An 18,034-nucleotide genomic window follows, 5' to 3' on the forward strand; every position below is an offset into this window, starting at 1 on the left:
CCTGCCAGCATCCCCCGCGGAGATGCCTTCTTTCACAAGGGGTTTGGTGGTTTTCCCCTCCTTCCCCCAGGGTTTCAGTGCAAAGAGGGAAAAAGGGGCTTGCCATCGCTCTTGAGCACCTGGTTTTCTTTATAAGGGGAAATTGTGGTTCCCACTCGCCGTGGGGCTGCGTTGGCAGAAGACACCCCACGGCCAGAGCAGCAAGTCTCCCCCTCTGCAGTTGCTGCAATCCTGCACCCAGCGCGCAGCACGGCACAGATGGATCACAGCTCAGGTGGGAAGCTTGGTCCTGCCAGACAGAAGCACCACGGCACCATCACCACTGCCTTTGAATGGAAACCAGCTTTTCCCCCCCAGAAATTACATGTGAGACCACAAGGAGCCACAATGCCGTTGTTGGAGACCCTGTATGGCATGGGTGCAGAAAAGAGGTGGGTGCCCATCCTCAGCAGCACGCAGGCCAGGCCAGCCCAGCACATGTGAGAGGAGAGGTACGTCCCTCCTGACCCTTGCTCTCCCTCCAGGATTCATTCCTTTGGCCGACCAGAGGATGCCGTGCAAACCTAAAGCTGTCTGGTGTTTGCCCATCGCCCTGGGGACTTGGCACTGTGGGCTGTTTCGTCCTGAGCCCATCCTATACTGCAGGGTGGCAGCCGATGAGCACAGCAAGCAACTGCCGGGACCTGGCCTCTCCCCCCAGCCCCACTGGGGCAACGAGGGGCAGAGCCAGGGCTGGCATGGATGTGGGGCAGCATCCCGAGGCAGGGTCCAAGCCCCACATCAGCCTGCATGGAGATAAACTCACCTCGCTCGCCCTTCAAAGGCAGAGCCTGGGGGTAAACAGATTGACGTGAGACAAGTTCTAGTCCAAACAGTGAGGGCTGCTTAGTTAAGAGATCACTTTGATATAATTTTTTTTTAAGTCTGGGTTAGGTTTTTTTGTCTGTCTGGGTCTTGTTTTTAAAGTTAATGTGGAGCTTGCAAAAGTCACAGCATGACCCTTGCCGACTGCAAATCTTCCCAAAAACACCCGGCACCAGGGCAACAGACTCCAGCTTCCCGCAACACCCTGCCAGTGCCTTTCAGTGCTAACCTGCAACCATCCCAGACAGGGAAAGGGAATTCAACCCCAGCAGCCTGCACAGCCCTTTGTCTTTCTACCGAGAAAGCCAGAACATTGGTTAGTTACAGTGCCAACTGTAGTTCGTGTTTCAAATTAGCTAAAGTTTGTTATTTTACACTTTAGGTAGGAGCTGCAACAAACTGCTCACCAGCAGTCCAAGCGATAGTATACAAGCCCCTCTAGGATCCCTTGGAAGAGCTCCTGATGAGTTCACCGATGTTTGCACATTAACCTCTGGGTGAAAAGCCAGCCAGAGGGATGTGAGAACCGCACCAAGCCCTCCAGAGCATGACACAAAATGATGCAAGTGTGGGAGCTAAGAGAGGAAAGGTTGTGTGAGCCCAGAAAAATAATAAAACATTTAAATCCTTAATTGTTTTTCTTGAAGATTTATCCAAAATTGAGCTCTCCTTAAGCTTGTGAGTTTGCAGAGCATTGTCAATAAATTAGATCATTCACACAAGGCAGGGATTTCAAGCCAAAAAGCTCTAGCCGTGAGTCGCTTAACAGCAACACTCCCCAGAAAAACGACTCGAGATGAAACATGAGATATGTATTAATTATCAATGGTCTAATAGAAAATTTAATGAAGACAAGTATCTTCTTGCACTTTATCCACGATAACGATGATAGTACGTCAGTGAGATGCATACCTTACAATGTGGCGGTGAATGTCAAGTCTGAAGCCATTATAGCAATTCACCACAATAATGGCTAGCCAATGTATGGACTTGTAGCACTTAATCAAAGTAATGACATTCATCCACAATTATTTATGTTATGGTAACAAAGAGCTGCCAAATGCAAAACAAATGACATGAGGATTTGCAAGTGAATTCCTTCCCGTAAATTCTCCTAAGGTTATGCTTAAAGGCCCTCAGGATGGAAGTCTGTATAAATTCAGAGCGTTATCACCAGTGTTGTTATTGTGCCACATTTTATTGCCTATAAGCCATGAACCCAGTGGTCTTGCCGAGATGAGCTCTTCAGCCAGCATGACTGTTTCAGTACCGCTGGAGCTGGCCCTAATTTACACCCAGGAATTTTGTTCAGAATTTTACAGGGGGAAAATAATTTGGAAGACCTTTGTTTACATCTGCCTATCAAGGAAAACGTAGAGCCAGTTGTATCAACACTTATACATGCGTTTAAAGCATATGAGCAGCCCCCCACTTACCTCAATGGTCTTTGGATTAGAGCCGTTATAGTTGCCAACCATGATTCTCCATTAAATGCACTGCCTTTCTTTTAGGGGCATTTTTGTGGGTGTTTGTATAAAAACACTGTCAAAAACTAAGAACACCAGTAAATATAAAATGGCAACATTCAGGTTCAAATGCAACGAACTAATTTATTTTTTTAACACTACATCCAACTGTTTTTCACCATTCACAGATGTCACTGGAACAACTTGAATACAAAAAATAGCCTAAGAACAATAAACCGCGCAGATCAGCTAATATTGATTGCTTTAAAAATACCCACTGTTAAACTAAATAATAGCTAAATCTCACTGCAGTAAATATGCCTTTATATGATTAAATGCTAATATAACAGAAATATGATAGCATAGTGGAAAACATGAAAATGGTGAAAATTAAGTTGTTGGTTTTTTTGTGTATGTGTGGTTTTTTGTTTGTTTTCCCCATTATATGAGTCTCCAAAGAAACACCCCAAAGAAGAAAACAAGCATTTCATATTAGCTGGCTACTTATCTGCAGAGGCCCAAGCTGGGACTATCCCAATCTCTGTTACTTACTCTGCAAAGCAAACAGTGTTCCCGAGAAGGGAGGCTGGAGGACCCCTCACCACAGGCTCTGGCCCCCTTCGATGACCAGGTTGTGGCCCGTCATGTAGTCGGAGGCTTCAGAGGCCAAAAAGACGACGGCGGCCTGCAGGTCCGTCCCCCGAGCCAGCCTTCCTGCGGGGATGTCCGCCAGCCAGCGCCGCACCAGCGGCTGCAGGGCCTCGGAGCGGATGAGCGCCGTGTCCACGATGCCCCTGCAAAACGCACACACGGCACAGGTTTATGGATGGGTCTGACCGAGAGGAAAGGCAGCACTCATGTGTTCGAGGTGTTAAAACAGAAGGAAAGCTATGGAGTGGCGTGAAGAAGAGCCGCAAGCTGCACCTCCTGTGCATCGACTGAAGGTCATCACGCAAATTTCGGTAACACTTCTTACCTACTGTCTTTCACAACTGCTGGGCAAGCCTAGAGGATTTATTTTAAAATGAGAACACACACACTGTCCTCCTGCCTAATAATGTTACCCTCTAACTTTCAGGTTACTCATCATAATCTCCAATTTACATTTTCTTACAGAAAACAAGCATGGCATTGAAAACAGAAGTGCCTCGAGTCAGGTCTGTTGCTACTCTTGGGAACTGCCGTCCCTTTTCTGATTTCTCTTTTCGCAGCATAATGTTGCTTGGCATGTTTGTATACAGCCCAGAAACTGAAAACAGCCCGACTTTCCATACGTCAAAAAACAAAAGCCATCACCTTTTCCAGTCCCAAACTCTTTCCACACAAAAAAGGAGAGACACAGCACAGAGCAATTCCCCTTAAACAAATACCCCGACAAAGCACAACGCATTTACCTGTCCTGCCTGCCTTACATTAATAAGTGACTACACCATTTATTAAAACTCTGCTAAGTTCATTTTCTCCAGGTGCCCTAAAAATGAGTGATGCTCTGGAAAGCACAATGCAGGGCGAACATTTGGCTGGCTTTTATGACTTTAACTGCGACTGATTTGTCACACTCCTCCTTAACAACATATTTGTATTTTGTGAAATGTATAATTTTTTCAGCCCCTGAACAAATATATTTACATAACTGTGTCTAACGAGAAATTACATTTAACTTCTCAGAAATGACAATAACTAAAACCTGAACTGCCAATTCCACTTCATTAGTGTGGTAGAAATGCATTCCAAATGTTAATAAAAATTCCAACATGCTGATAAATTAGCGCTTCTAAGGAGCATGTGACACCTTGGTTAACATATTCAACCTCAATTATATTTCTCTTCAGCACCCTGTTATCTGGAACCTTTGCTGGCAATCAGAGGTGCTGTTTTTCAGCGGCCAATTTTCTAGATAATGTAGCTTATCAACACTGTGGGTAAACTTGCCAATGAAATCAGGCTGCACTGAACCACACACACGCTAATTGCATCTCTTTTTTATGCATATTTACAGACTGTCACTTCAAAGAAATCAGTGGCCCATTGAGGCAGCCAGTTAGCTGGAAGAATTGCCTCTTGCAAATGAAAATTAGCAAACAAGCTAGTGATAAATATGAAATGAACAAAGTATAAAAATACCCGTTTTGTTCTGAAACTTCATTGGCATCCCAATTTATACTTCCAAGGAAATAATTTTTTGAGACACACTGGATTCTGGGTATGAGATTTACCTTTTGTTTTAAACGAAGTCTGAAATCTTCTATTTACTCTGTTACAAAGTGGAACTAATTCAGACTTTCCCCCAAACGTTTCTGTTTTCACTAATCAGGCAGGATTTAAGTATGAGCTTTATTTTTTATTTTTATTTTTTATTATAATTGTCAATAAACACCAGAGCAGTTCAGAAACACTGAGCAACACAGCTTGGTTAAGCTCTGGCAGCGTAATAAAATCAAACACATTCCAGTATAGGGCTGCAGATAGTTCACTTATTTCCCCTAAGCACACTTCCAGGTCTCCCCCCTCGCTCACCCAAACTCCTCGAGTACTGCTTTTCTTCAGAGAGAAACATGCTTTCAGCAGCAGATGTGGAATATGTTGCACTCCTTTCCCTTACGTGCCTCTGTCTGTGCTTACAAAATCATCAGCATAATCATTCTGGCTTTACACTATCAGAGATCAGCACAAAATCCTTATGTTTTTTATTATTTTTATATGTTTTTAAAAAAATTATTAATATTTTTAAAGGGGGATGCAGATTGGGAAATATGATGCACATTCCTCCAGCACAACAGATTTCACTAAAAAGAGGGTATTTTTCAATGTTTGGGAAAACCATCCTTGGTCTCATTGTTGCAACCTGAAAATCACAGGATTGCACCTCTTGTTTGACCTTTCCTTACGTTGACTTCAAGCAGCAAAAATTTTCATGTGTAACAAAACTTCATTACAAATTTTTGCTACATAAATGAGAAAAAATATAGCACAAAACTTAAAGTTGCAAACACACATACTGATGGCACTATAAATATTAGGCATGTCATTGATACTACACATCTTCTGGGAAAGCTTTGGTGCCAAGTTGGGCAATTTAATGTTGTCGAACCCTTTTAGGCAGATTTTAGTTGGCTTCTAACCAGTTCCAGCAAAGACAACTGCCAATGCATTAATTCCCTACCTCATCTCGTATGCAGTGCTGAGCCTATCAGTACTTTCTGTTGCATGTCAATGTAATATCAAACTGCTGGTTCCTTAACATTAGACATGAGCATCAATATTTCATTATTGATACACAGGACAATTTGAGACGTTAAAAAAAAAAAAAAAGAAAGAAAAAGAAACAATTGCCTAAAACATTTCCACTTCGAGAGATGCATTAGGAAAAATATCACTTACCAGATACTTAACTGGAATTGTTACGTGCGTTCAATCCCCAAATGAGAGCAAAAAAAGATTCCATCTGTGTGTAACTTGATTTCTTTCAGATGAGTTATTAATTTGAATGAGTTAAGTACACTCCACTTAATCAGGAAGTGTTTAATCAAGAGATCCACTTAATTGGGACATCTCCCAAGGAATTAGATTTAAGTCCAAAGATACTTACCAGCAAGGACTGCTGCCTAATGGGGATGGTAATGCTGCTTAATTGGGACGCCTTGAGGTGATGCTGGGGTGCTAGTTCTCCTGCCTTTCCTTCCCGTGATGGGGAGGACCCCAAACCCGGGGTGATCCTGCCCTACCTGCTTTCTGACCCCCGACTAAAAGCATTCAGCTCAGACAATGGCCACTGATTCAGCACGGTGGCTGCAAAATGAGGTGTTCCAACGCTCCATGTCAAAAACCAGAGGTCTTCAAAAGTCCCCTGCTCCATCACACCCAACTCACACAAAATGTCTGCAGGGACCAGGAAGGGGACTAAAGCACACACTGTGGGCAGCTGGACACGTCGCCTGTCGGTGCTGTAAAGCTCCCTTTTCACCCTTATGTCCACTCTGTGGCCCAGTCTCCACGTCCCTTTTGATAAGCATCCAGCACTTTTATTTTGCGTGGCACCAGCTCTGCAACAGGCTACAAGGCAATTGCAGTAGATGGTGGCAGAAAGGCTGAGCACCATGATGCTTGCTCTGCCTGGAGCAATGGGCAATGTCAACCAAAGCATCTGAGGAGCCTCAGCCTCTTTCTCCTCATGGACTAGAGACTTGCCTGGCCAGCAAGAGAAGGCTGGATCTTCAATTTTATAAATGCTATAAATTATGCTAAGGACTCTGCCGTAACATTTTATGCATTGATAACTTTTATGCATTGGTCTGCATAAGTTTTATGCACTCATTAAGAAATTCAGTTGATAAAAAGTGACCAGATAGGAAGAAGGAAAAAAGGCCAAAAGGTTTGCATGGTGAAATAATGTTTAAGGCCAGCCTGGAGTGTTTGGAGTTTCAGACAGAGGTATACTGGGAATGCCTTAAAGCATTAAAGAAACTGAATGTAAGAAGAGCAAGGGACTAAAGGGCACGCCTACTTATTTTACTTCTCCAGAGATTATCCGGGGTACTGTCATGCTTTCTGTCTACCACTTGTGCTCCTCGTAGCCCTCAAAAAGCTACACACTAAACTGGACATCTGTGCTCAGAAAGACTTGTGCATTTGGGACATTTTTCAACCCAGCGAAGTACTCCAGTGGCCTTGACAGATGCACTGATGCATTGAGGCTGTTGCTGGGTGTCGAGTACAACGCTCAAGTGACCTGAAGATGCCGCTGTGCCAGAGTCAGAGGCACAACGACAAGTCTGGTGGGGTCTGTGGGTCTGAGGATGGGTGCAAACCTGGGCTGAAACACAGGCTCTTTCCTCATATAGGCAGAAGCACCTGCAGATTTTGTGTTTGGTGAGGAGGACCTGAGTGATACAAACCATGCTAAATCATGACCCAGAGCTACCTGAGCAGCTGGACAGGAGGGGCACAACCAAAGCTCTGAAGTGATGGGAAGAAAACACTGCTGGGGTTTGAGAGCATTTCAGTCCAGGTCCCAGCTGCATTGGAGAGAGCTGCTGTGTGCTGAGCAGGGGACCTTAACCACAGCAGAAACCCTTGTCCTTTGTGCGCTGTTCCTGGCTATTGCAATGCAAAGAAAAATCCCACTTCCTATGACAGGATTTTGACCTCAGAGTGGGAGTTTAAGACGGGTACAGGTGGTCAAAATGCAACCTCATTTTGGCTTAAAAAAGTAGAGAAAGAAAAGCGAGACTTTTTCCCCCATGCACTGACAACTGCCTCCAAAAACATAACTTCTTCAAATTCAAGTGTAGGTTTCCAACTTACACAAAGCAATGAATTTTGATCATTTGGCGGATACTTTTTAAATTTATGTAAACCCCTTAAAAATGGGTAATTCCTCCTCTAAGAGCCTTCTCACTCATGATCACAGTGAATATGAAATACTATCCCATCTCTGTTGGTAAAGATTACCTGTGCATTTGCAGGCACGGTTTCTGCCAGGTCCTGCTGGGCTTCCTTAATTCCGTTCATCTCCCCTGGCTCCTAAAAGCCAGTGTAAATTCACCAGACCCAGTTGTGAGAACACTATTGCAGAGCTGTTAGCATTGGCATGGGGAAAATCCTATTATAAAGTAAGACGCTGTTTAAAGAATCCATGGATCACATACAGTGAAGGCTAGAATCACTGCTATAATTAGTAATAAATAATCATAAGGAAGACAGCTAGCACAAGGAAGTGGAGAGCAAACCGACAGTAAAAACACAGGCACTTGCCATTGAGCTCTGTGATTTTTTTATTCCACTTTGTGGATTAAAATATGTAATTTGTTTTTCCTAATTTGACGTACATTATATCTTCATTATTACAATTTAACTCCTGGGTTAAAATCCTGCCCTTCTTACTTACTCTGATTGACTTCAATGGTCTACAGAATTTGACCGCTTCCAATTAGCGCCATCCACTTGGGTTTCTGCTTAGCGCTATCATGCACTGTTAATTGTTTAATAAAATGACTGTGTTGGGCATGTGTGTGAGAAACAGGGAGAGAAAAAGTGGCAAGAAAACTTTGCTCTGGGAATAAACACCATAAAATAAAACATGCAGCTTTAAGCCTCCAAAAGTGAGGAAAATATAATTTGTAATAAATATATATATATATATATATTTACAAAATTACACCTGGCCTCCTGTGACTGTCAGAGCTGAACGCTATCTCAATTACAGCACTACAATGTGGCTTTTAAAGTGCCTATATATTTGTCTCAAGTAAAAAGGGGAAAGAAGTATTGTCTATTAAGTGTCAAAAGCCTTTTCTTTAACCGCAGAAGGCTTGGACAGACTAAGGAAATATTTCATCTGGAAGAGAAACGCTAAAAACTACCCTTCACATTATTGGAAAACCTATTATCAAATGCTAAAACCTCTTCTTAAATCCCTGAGTATACACAGCAACAGAGCAGGCTTGGTTCTAAGTATTTAAACCTTTGTTAAGGAAAAGACAACATAAAAAGGGATGCAATCCACCTGCTAATTAGAAACTTTATTTTCCAAGATACTGCTCATTTGAGCTTTTTAGAACATTTCATTCTCTTTGTACTTTCAAAATGAGACTACATTTTACTTACGGGGAAATGCAGTTGACTTTTACTCCTCTGTCAATCCATTCAGTTCCTAACGTCTGTGTTAATTTTACGACCCCAGCTTTCGAGGCGTTGTACGCCAACTGCTTCTGTGGGTGCGGAACTGGAAGGGAGTCAGAAATAGGAAAATATTTATTCTCCACAATTTAATACGTGCGGGGAAGTTTAAGCACTACACTACTTCCCTGCACTGAGATGAACTATTTGCTGTTTTCCCTGATACTAGGCAGGGAGCAACAACAATTTAGCCACACCAAAAAACCTCTAAATTTCTATTTAGCCACCTCGCATTTTTACCTCAGCAGCTGGGGTACTGGAAGAAATGGAGAAAAAAAAAAGAAAAAGAAAAAAAAAAACACTTTAAATGTTCCCTATCTGGGCAAAGCTAAAAGCAAGATGTTAAACATACATACGCAAGTATTTGACTATTTCCAAGAAAAATAAATAATCATAGATAATAATACATAACATTGCATTGTTATATTATAACGTAGCATATATAATATTTGTATATTATACACATAGGTACATTTTATGTAAAATAACCATACATTGTAATACTAATATAAAATAATGCAATATAATATAATAGGTATGCATAATAGATTTTATATAACATACTATATTATATATAGCTTCCTGGAACAAATTATTCTCCTTAATTTTTAAATTATCCATAGTCTGAAGCAAACACATCACATTATCTAATCAGTGTTTGTGTGGATGTGAGCCCAGGTGCGTCCCAAAAATTCCAAACACCCACCACTTTCAAAATCTGAAGCTTTTGAAAATGTTTCAGAGATGTCACATGTCAGTCACAGAGGGAAAATGATCGGCTTGCTAATTACAATGTGCAGGCTTGCTAGCGCTGCGTGCTCGGGTGGCTCTGCCCCTCCGCGAGCTCTCACGCTTGCAGTGCTCCCAGGAAAGCTACTTAAGGGCAAATCCCTGGTGTGTGTAAAGTGCCTTAAACCCACCAGAGTCAACCCGAATCAGCCCGGCTGTTGGGATTTACACCCACACAACGTCTCTCTCTGGACTTTTCTCTGACCTGGGTGCAGGCATGATCTTTTTAAGCAAATTTGGTGCAAAAAACTGATCCATAATTAGCACCGTGCTGGAACCGGACATCAATAAAGCACTTCTTGGAGGGACAGTGGGGAAAAAACAGTGCTGAACACCTGAAACCACAAAACAAGCAATTGTAGCATGAGGGGGTGGGTGGCACTGCACCCTGGGTGACACTGTCCCCGTAAGGTATAGCAGTTGGCATTGGGTTGGTCCCAGCCTGTGAAGTCAAACTGGTGTATCACTTCCAGACCACCACCGTCCGTGTTATCCCCATACATCCACAATTGCTCTTGCTGTCTGAAACTATTGTTTTCAAGTGTGTCAGTTTGAAGGGTGTAAAGAAGACTGTACCAAACTGAAGTATCCCAGCTCTGAAAGGGTGAAGAGCCCTGCTGTAAGTTACTGAGCACATGAATAAGCACCCTGGCCTTGAACATAGACATCTGTGAATAGATTTGAAGAACATACCAGACTGGGGCAACAATAAATATATATTATTATTTTCTGCGTGTGCTGAAAGTTTGCTTCGAATTAGGCCTTTTTAGAATTAGGCTGCAAAGAGCATTTCACACACTGGCCCCCTCTGCCAGCATTTACCCGGTACCGATTTTTTGTTCCGTACCAAACAATTCCCATTTCTACCAGCAGAACCGTGTTGCACTCTGTGTGTGCCTGCTGCCCCACAGACACAGCGCTCCGTGGGGGCTCTCAAACAGGAGTGGAACCTAATTTCTTGATTAATTGCTGTGCATCAGCTCCAAGTTAGGTACAACTTTGGTAGTTAACCTCACAACCTCCCAATAGCAGTTCTTTGCTAAACTTTCCAAACACGTCTGTCTGTGATAAATCATTTGGTGTTTGCTAACAGGATAGGAGTTTTGGCACCTTCTTTGCACCTCCTGCCCATGTGGGTGAGAGCCGCACATTGCTGGGAGATACCAGAATCCGCTTTCTGACTCGGGGTGGCTGCTCAAGTCAGGGGTTTTAAGAGTTTCTTCATGTCAGTTCTTTTGTCTTTGTACAAATGGCTAAGGAAGGTAACCAGGAAGGTGGAATATCCCCCTCTAGAGATTCTTGGCTCAGGTTATAAGAGCCCAAGTACCACCGCCTCGCTGAGCACCTGCACCTCCTTCTTCTCCCTTCCCCAAGCTGCCCTTTTAGGTGCTCTCTTAAAGACCAGCAAATCTTCAACCCTCCAAACCCATGCAAAACAGCTTATGAGAAAGCCATTCCTCCAGCAGTGACACAAAAAAAAAATAAAAACAAAAAAGTTTGTACGGCCTGTATGAAGGGAGGACACTCACTTGTGTTTCACATGGAGGCGATGGGAGGAAAGCAGATAAAAATGCTGCAAACATCAGCTGCATTACATTTTAAACACCTGACACAATGTTTTTGCGACCTTGTTCGGTGCACAAGGCTTCTAGCCTGACCTTGAAGCAGCAGTGTAATGTTAATGAGAGGTGCACACAGAGAGAACAGACCACTTACTGAAGATATTCGCTGTAAAAATTAGAGAGCGTGGTTGCACCTGTACAAATGGCAGAGCCGCAGCAGCCTCGTCACTGCTGCTGAAGCATACGTCTGGAATAATTCCAGTCAAATACCAGAATCAAAATGCACATACGCAAAATGTATGCAGCCTATCTTCAATTAATTAAAACTGATTCTAAGCAGTGTATCTGGAAAAAATCACAAACAAAAACCTCCCTACCCTGCTAAGACTCTCCTTATTTTTCTCTATCTCTCAGGAAGGACTCAACCTACAAAAAAAAAAAATATCCCCTAACTATTTCTAGAAACATTTCATACTATGCCAGTTGGCCAACATACTTAAATAACCAACCAACCAACATATTTATTTAACATTCAGCAGATGGACATGATATGAACATCGTGGTTTTCAGTTGTAGTTTTATAACTACTAGATTTTTTCCATGCCAAGATTCAAACAGGTTCAGAAGGTAAACACATCCCTTCATCTCTTAACTTCTGGCCTACCCATGTCCACACGCACTAACTTTCAGGGATAAGGAAATGGAATTTGCAAAGTCCCTTCCAGGCTACACTCGGGGTTGTGCTTCATAGGGGTATGAAGTTTAACTCTGCAATCTTTTCAAAACTACTTTTGTTTGGGAGGTTTTGTTATTCTACAAAGCTGGGGCAAAGGGATGATGCCTGTGCTTAAGCATAAGTAAAACAGCTGCTAAAGACACTTGAAAAAAAAATTAACAACAACATTATAAATGCATTTTTGAAGAAACATTTAAAGTTACTATGCAATAAACCGAACAGAATGTCACAGAATGTCAAACTGGGCACAGTAAAAATAAATGTTATTCCCAAGGAAAATAAAAAGACTGCATATTTATGTAACATTCAGCAGATGGACATGATATTAATACAGGGGTTTTCAGTTGTACTTTTATAGCTACTAGATTTTCTTGCCTAACTTGGCAGCCCAAGGCACCATTTGATTTTTGGATTTGGACAATACTGCAACAGATGTCCAGACCAATAAAATAAATTCCTAAAGGGCTATGCTTAATTTGTGTAATTGATCAATTTTTGTTACATGGGCCTCAGTTCACCAGCATGTAACTGCCTTCCAGATTAGCTCAGCAGTAGGGATTTCATTCCATATGTTACAATGGTTTATTGGCGTTTTTGACGACACTGCTGATTCAGCAGCGTCGGTGGAGACACCTGTTGGCAACAATAATGAAATATAACCGCAGGTACCGGGGTGAAGAGCAGCACAAAAGTTTTTGGGTGGCTTGTAAACAATGCTGGGGCACTGATTCCCACATTCAAAAGCATTTTCCCAAAATTACTGGGGAGGTCATCAGCACCTCTCCCATGCCAACAGTGCATCAGGCTCAGAGGTGACTCCGCCTCTTCTATAAAAAGTAGTAAGTGCTCTAAAACATAGAGGACAGATAAATGTTGAAAAATGATATCAATAAAAATTTTGTAGTACATTTCCTCTAATACAAAATGTCAGTGATTTACTCCTTCCCAATACAGGTTTAATTGATTCAAATAGCATCGGTAGTAATTAAAATATGGATTCTGAAGCACAACTGTTAGCTCTCATCACTCACCTATTAAACTTGCCATAGATGCTGTGTTAATTATCTTCCCATATCCTTGATTCAGCATAATGCGGCCTGCAGCCTGTGACAGAAATTAAAGGAAAGACCAGTGACCCTTTTTGTGATTGTGCTAATAATGACATGATAATAAATTAGTCTTCACTTTTCAGAAGAGTTTATGTGCTAACACTTTTTTTAAGCACTTGATATAAAAAATTGGTATAAAAATGGCTGATGCAGGAAAAATCCCATTGCCATTTCAGACCCTCCTTGCTTTTGCAATATTTTTTAAAAATCACTGATGTTGGGAACGGCCCCCCAAAGCCTTCTGCTTTTCAGGAAATGTCAAATAATCACCCTCCAAAAATGCCCGAGCTTGGACAGCTAGTAAATTACCAGCTGCTTTTGAAAATATTGACCAAAGTCTTTAATTGACATAAACCCAATCTTTCAGTAACCCCGTGGAAACTAGGATCAATTTTATTGTGATAATTATTAAAAATAAAAAAATATTTTTTTAAAAAAGTGTTACTTGTTAAAGTAAATATTATGAGAATCATTGCCCACTTGCAAAACAAACCTGAACAGCATTTCATACTCACCTGGCAGCACAAAAATAATCCTCGTAAATTAACATTAAAAGTTTTGTCCCATTCTTCTAGTGAAGTATCTTCACTTGCAGAGTTCATGTTGATTCCAGCATTGTTGCATGCAATGTCAACTGTGCCCCATCGAGCCACAATCGTATCAACAATCCTTTGCACATCCTTGGGTTTGCTTACATCTGCTGCAAGGGCAATGCTTTTAATCCCTGAATTAAAATAAGGGTGATGAAGTCAGTATGGGAATTCAACAACAAAAAAAAGGAATATATTTTTGATTATTTATTAATTCATGTAGATATGCGTGTGTAATATATATATATACATATCATATATATGTGCCACCTTAATTCACTGCTCCACAAACTGGAGAAAATTGTGTGTTATTGCAATATATATATATATTTTTTTTAAGTTGCTAACTGGTGCGAGGTTTGCTTGTTGGTAGCTCACATAAAACCGAGGTGTGAAAGCGGAGTTTGACACTCCAGCAGGACGAAGCTTTGAACACTGCACCATCTTCTGTCCAAACACTCAACTGCAGCTTCCCAGAGCAATTCCAGCGGTTCGCGGGTGCTGGGGACTGTTAAGAGCATCGCTCACTGATGGCTGGCAACAGCTCCAAAACAAGAAAAGCAAAGTATTCCTTCATTTGCTCAAATGCAGATTTTTTTTATGCCAGATATCAGGTACTAATGCAAACTAATTTTTCCCCAAAGTGCTCTCTAGATGAAGTACAAAACCAAGCCAGTTTTAGGCAGGAGCTGACTGGGAATACCTGCAGGTGCATGGGTATGGTGGTCACAGTGCCTGGCCTTATTTGCTGCAAATCACACTGCCAGAGTAACACAAACATTCAAAAGTGAAAAGATTTATTGGATCAGAACTATGCAAAAGTTGTGCTTTTTTTTTCCTAGAAGAGTACAGATGTTGACTATTGTTCCGGTGCTGACTTGTAATTAGCTTCATTTAATTTAATATCAAAATCAGCTCTAAATGCCCTTATTAATAAGCAAAAAACAGTGTACCAAGGCACCTGAAGCCAATGGGATTATTCCCAACCTGAAAGTCAAACAAGGCTACACCTGTAAGCCCTATGGTGAACTTCACAGGGGGGGAGCAGCCGCTAGGGCTGGACGTTGGGTGAGCAGTCTGCAAGCAAACAGAGCACGGGCAGGAAGTTACAGCTGCTGCTGTTATGTTCTCCACTGGACTGGAGAAAGGTTGTGTGTTACAAGCAGGTCTCCCTAGAAAGGGAGAGAAAAGGAAGGATTTTTTATTGCAGAGGGGAAGGGCTGGCTCACCATATACAGTGCTGATTGTGACCATTTGATCGATACCATACCCATAGCCCAGCCTCTGAGCTGTATCTAAACTCCTAGGTGACACTTCACCTGGTACTGACCTGGTGAGCACACTCAGAAACCTGTTTCCAAAGGACTATGGATGCTGCTGCACCATCCACCTGCACAGCTAGGGTGGAAGTGGATGCACCTCCCCAAAAAACACCCTTAAACCTTTCCTAGGAGAACAGAAGGCTCCCAAACAAAGTCTTGAGATGAAGACTTTTGGAAAAGCAAGGCAAAACAATAGAAGCCCAGAGATGATCTCCCCTTGCTTTCCATGGAGGAGAAAAGGGCAGACCCACAAGGCAGCCCCCTATGAAAATGAATGCATGTTCTGCTGCAAAACAAGCCCTCTTGTTTTATCACAGGATTTATGCTAAATATGCGGAAAGAATAAGAATAGCCAGACAGCCCCCATTGCTCCTTCTAATTGTTATTGAGACATGCAACACACTCAGAGCTGCTGCAATCTTTCTTATTCAATTTACAGACAAAATGGGTGCAAGCGTGTAACTAATGGTAACAGAATGAGGCTCTTCACCTGCCCTCCAACTCTCACCCGATTTATGGCGTCATCGTATATGATAGTTCATAAAAACAGGACAAAAGGTGCCACGTGTGAGTGTCTAGAGAAGAAGCAGTGAAGGCACGCTCACTTCAAAACAGTCCCACACTTGACCTTAATCAATTCAGCTGGTATCTCTGAGAGAGGGAAAATAAGTCCCTTTCTCTCCACTGTCCCCCCAGGCCATCTGTTAAAATAAATTAATTAATTATATAAACTATGGGAAAATAGTTTTAAATTTGTAGAACTAACCAGAAGTAAGAAACGCAAGGCAGGACCCTGCTGCTACATGCATGACAGTACCCATGTACCTCTTCAGTCTTCAGTTTGGTTTTGTGATGCTGCTGGAGGTAGTGCTGGAATGAAAGGGGCAGGAGAGGCGCCCCATGGGTCAGTGCTGGAGAGGCACCAATGTGCCGGATCTCTCTGAGCTGCCCCTCTGGAGGTGATGTGCATGCAGCCCCACTGCCATGGGGCTCCGTCTGTGGTCTCTCAGTATAAATGGAAGTAAAACATTGCATATATACAAGAAGATCAGAAGTGACATTGTGGGCAAGGCATTTGCATAGTTTACAGTGAAAATGCACATATTAAAAATCCCATCAGACTAATTCTTCCCTTAAGGTAGAGGCAGTCATTCCCCCTGAAGACAGATGGGTATGTAGTGGAAGGTAACCCGTAGGATTTTTTGGTTACGTTTCATCATTTTTGGTTCTTCTGTCAAGATCCATTAGCAACTGTTGAAAAAGGTATTCACTCAGGATGTAAAAACAAAGACCCCTGTAGCCAAGGGAGATAATCCCGAGCTGTCTAACAAAGCTAAAACTGAGATCACAGGGTTTCTGATGTTTAAAACCCATCATGAAGTGATGGCACCTTCCCAGAAGACAGCAAAGGGCTCCTTGGTATAAGAAGCAAAGTGGGTTTAAGAAAACTAAGTAAAATGTTTTGAAGAAGTATCTGTATGGGAATGACTTGGGGAACTGTGTTTCCACCTTGGAGTAAGAGATCCACAATCAGAGAGGAGGGAAAAAAATCACAGCTCCTTTGTGCTTATTATAGAAGGAAAAATATGTATTAATACTACAATGATTGCTTTAATTTACTCATGTGAATTTTCTGAGAGTAAAGCTAGCTGAACCTTTTTGTCAAAATTTATTTCCAACAGAGTATGTTATTTCTTTGAAGCCAAAATGTTTCATGGAAACATATTGATTTCAACAGAAGTTTTCAAGGGAAAGCTTTGAGGTCCAGGCTAGACTCTCTAGTTACCTCTGGAGAGAAAGAGATTGAAAATCTGACCTTTTCAGATCCTTTCCAAAAATGGGCATTTGGATATAATTCCCTTTCACAAAAGCATTACAAAGTTTGGGTTTTCTTCCAACAAGGAATGACAATAAATTTGAAACCTCAAAAAATGTCATGAGATGGAATAGATGTGCCCTGAGCAGCTGCACTGGTCAAATCGACAAAATATTTGACCTCGAAGGATAAAGATGTGTAAAGACTGAGAAGTGAGATTTTCTTTACTTTAGACTGCAATAATATTTGCAATGCCTCATGACCCCTCTGACTGCATTTTGTAACCCTACCACCACTGCTGCCTTCTCTGGGCTTGCAACCCACCAGGAAAGGAGCAGAGAGATAGGACAGCCATTGAAGGATGGATGATCGAACTCCTACTGAAAACACCCTGGAGAAAAGTTAAGTTCATTTTCAAACAGACCACTGGCTTCCAAATTCTCATGGCTCTATCAAGTATCCCATTTCTTTTTGAATAGCTCTACTTGATATGCAGGATCTAACTGTAAAAAAATATCCAAAAGGCAAGTTAAGTTGTAAGGCACAGCTATTGTGTGCCAAGACCATATGGCTTCAGTGCATAAGAAAATGAAAAGCTTCAGGGAAGGAGGTACCGGATGACTCAAGAATTTGTAATAGGAGCTGGAGACTCTCTATTCTGGGTCATTATTAGGGATCAGATCAGCAATCAGAGCTTTAACCACTGCACGGATACTCAGTGTAACGTTTCTTATGCTTACCAGAGCTGGCAGTGTACAGCCTGGGACTTTTTGTTTAAAAGGTTCTCTGAGAGGCTCAGGATGGTACAAAACCAGGAATGAACCATTCCTTGCCCCTTCCCCAGGAAGCTGTTAGAGGCAGAACGATGGAAATACAGATGAAATACACTTGCAGGGGCTGGTTCTGCTGCAGAATATGATTTCCGATGGTGCAAACACACTTTGCACAAATATGTTTCCGTTTATGAGTGTTTCCTTTTATGAGAGAAGTTTTACATTGGCTAAAGCAGAGTGGAGACTGCAGGTTTCAGTGGGCAGATCATCCGGAGGTGATCAATCCCTTCCTGAAACCAGAGTGGACAGAAATTCTGGTGTCTGCATCC

At 42.0% G+C, this 18,034-nt stretch overlaps 1 protein-coding gene across 2 annotated transcripts in view; it reads right to left on the reverse strand.

The window, feature by feature from the left end:
• Window positions 1–2,043: 2,043 nt before the first annotated feature.
• Window positions 2,044–18,034, reverse strand: part of LOC106035461 (uncharacterized) — a 43,477-nt gene continuing 27,486 nt past the window's right edge. The window contains exons 9-12 of one of the 2 annotated variants that reach the window (XM_048070424.2): window positions 13,720–13,928; window positions 13,127–13,199; window positions 8,937–9,054; window positions 2,044–3,124 (exon numbers count right to left, since the gene is read on the reverse strand). In XM_048070424.2, coding sequence (XP_047926381.1) covers window positions 2,929–3,124; window positions 8,937–9,054; window positions 13,127–13,199; window positions 13,720–13,928 — 596 coding nt within the window. In that variant the 3' untranslated portion in view covers window positions 2,044–2,928. The remainder of the gene's footprint in view (window positions 3,125–8,936; window positions 9,055–13,126; window positions 13,200–13,719; window positions 13,929–18,034) is intronic. The other variant, XM_013180274.3, reaches the window with a different exon arrangement.

This window comes from Anser cygnoides, chromosome 10, assembly GCF_040182565.1.
Source record: "Anser cygnoides isolate HZ-2024a breed goose chromosome 10, Taihu_goose_T2T_genome, whole genome shotgun sequence".
Classification (NCBI taxonomy): Eukaryota; Metazoa; Chordata; class Aves; order Anseriformes; family Anatidae; genus Anser; species Anser cygnoides.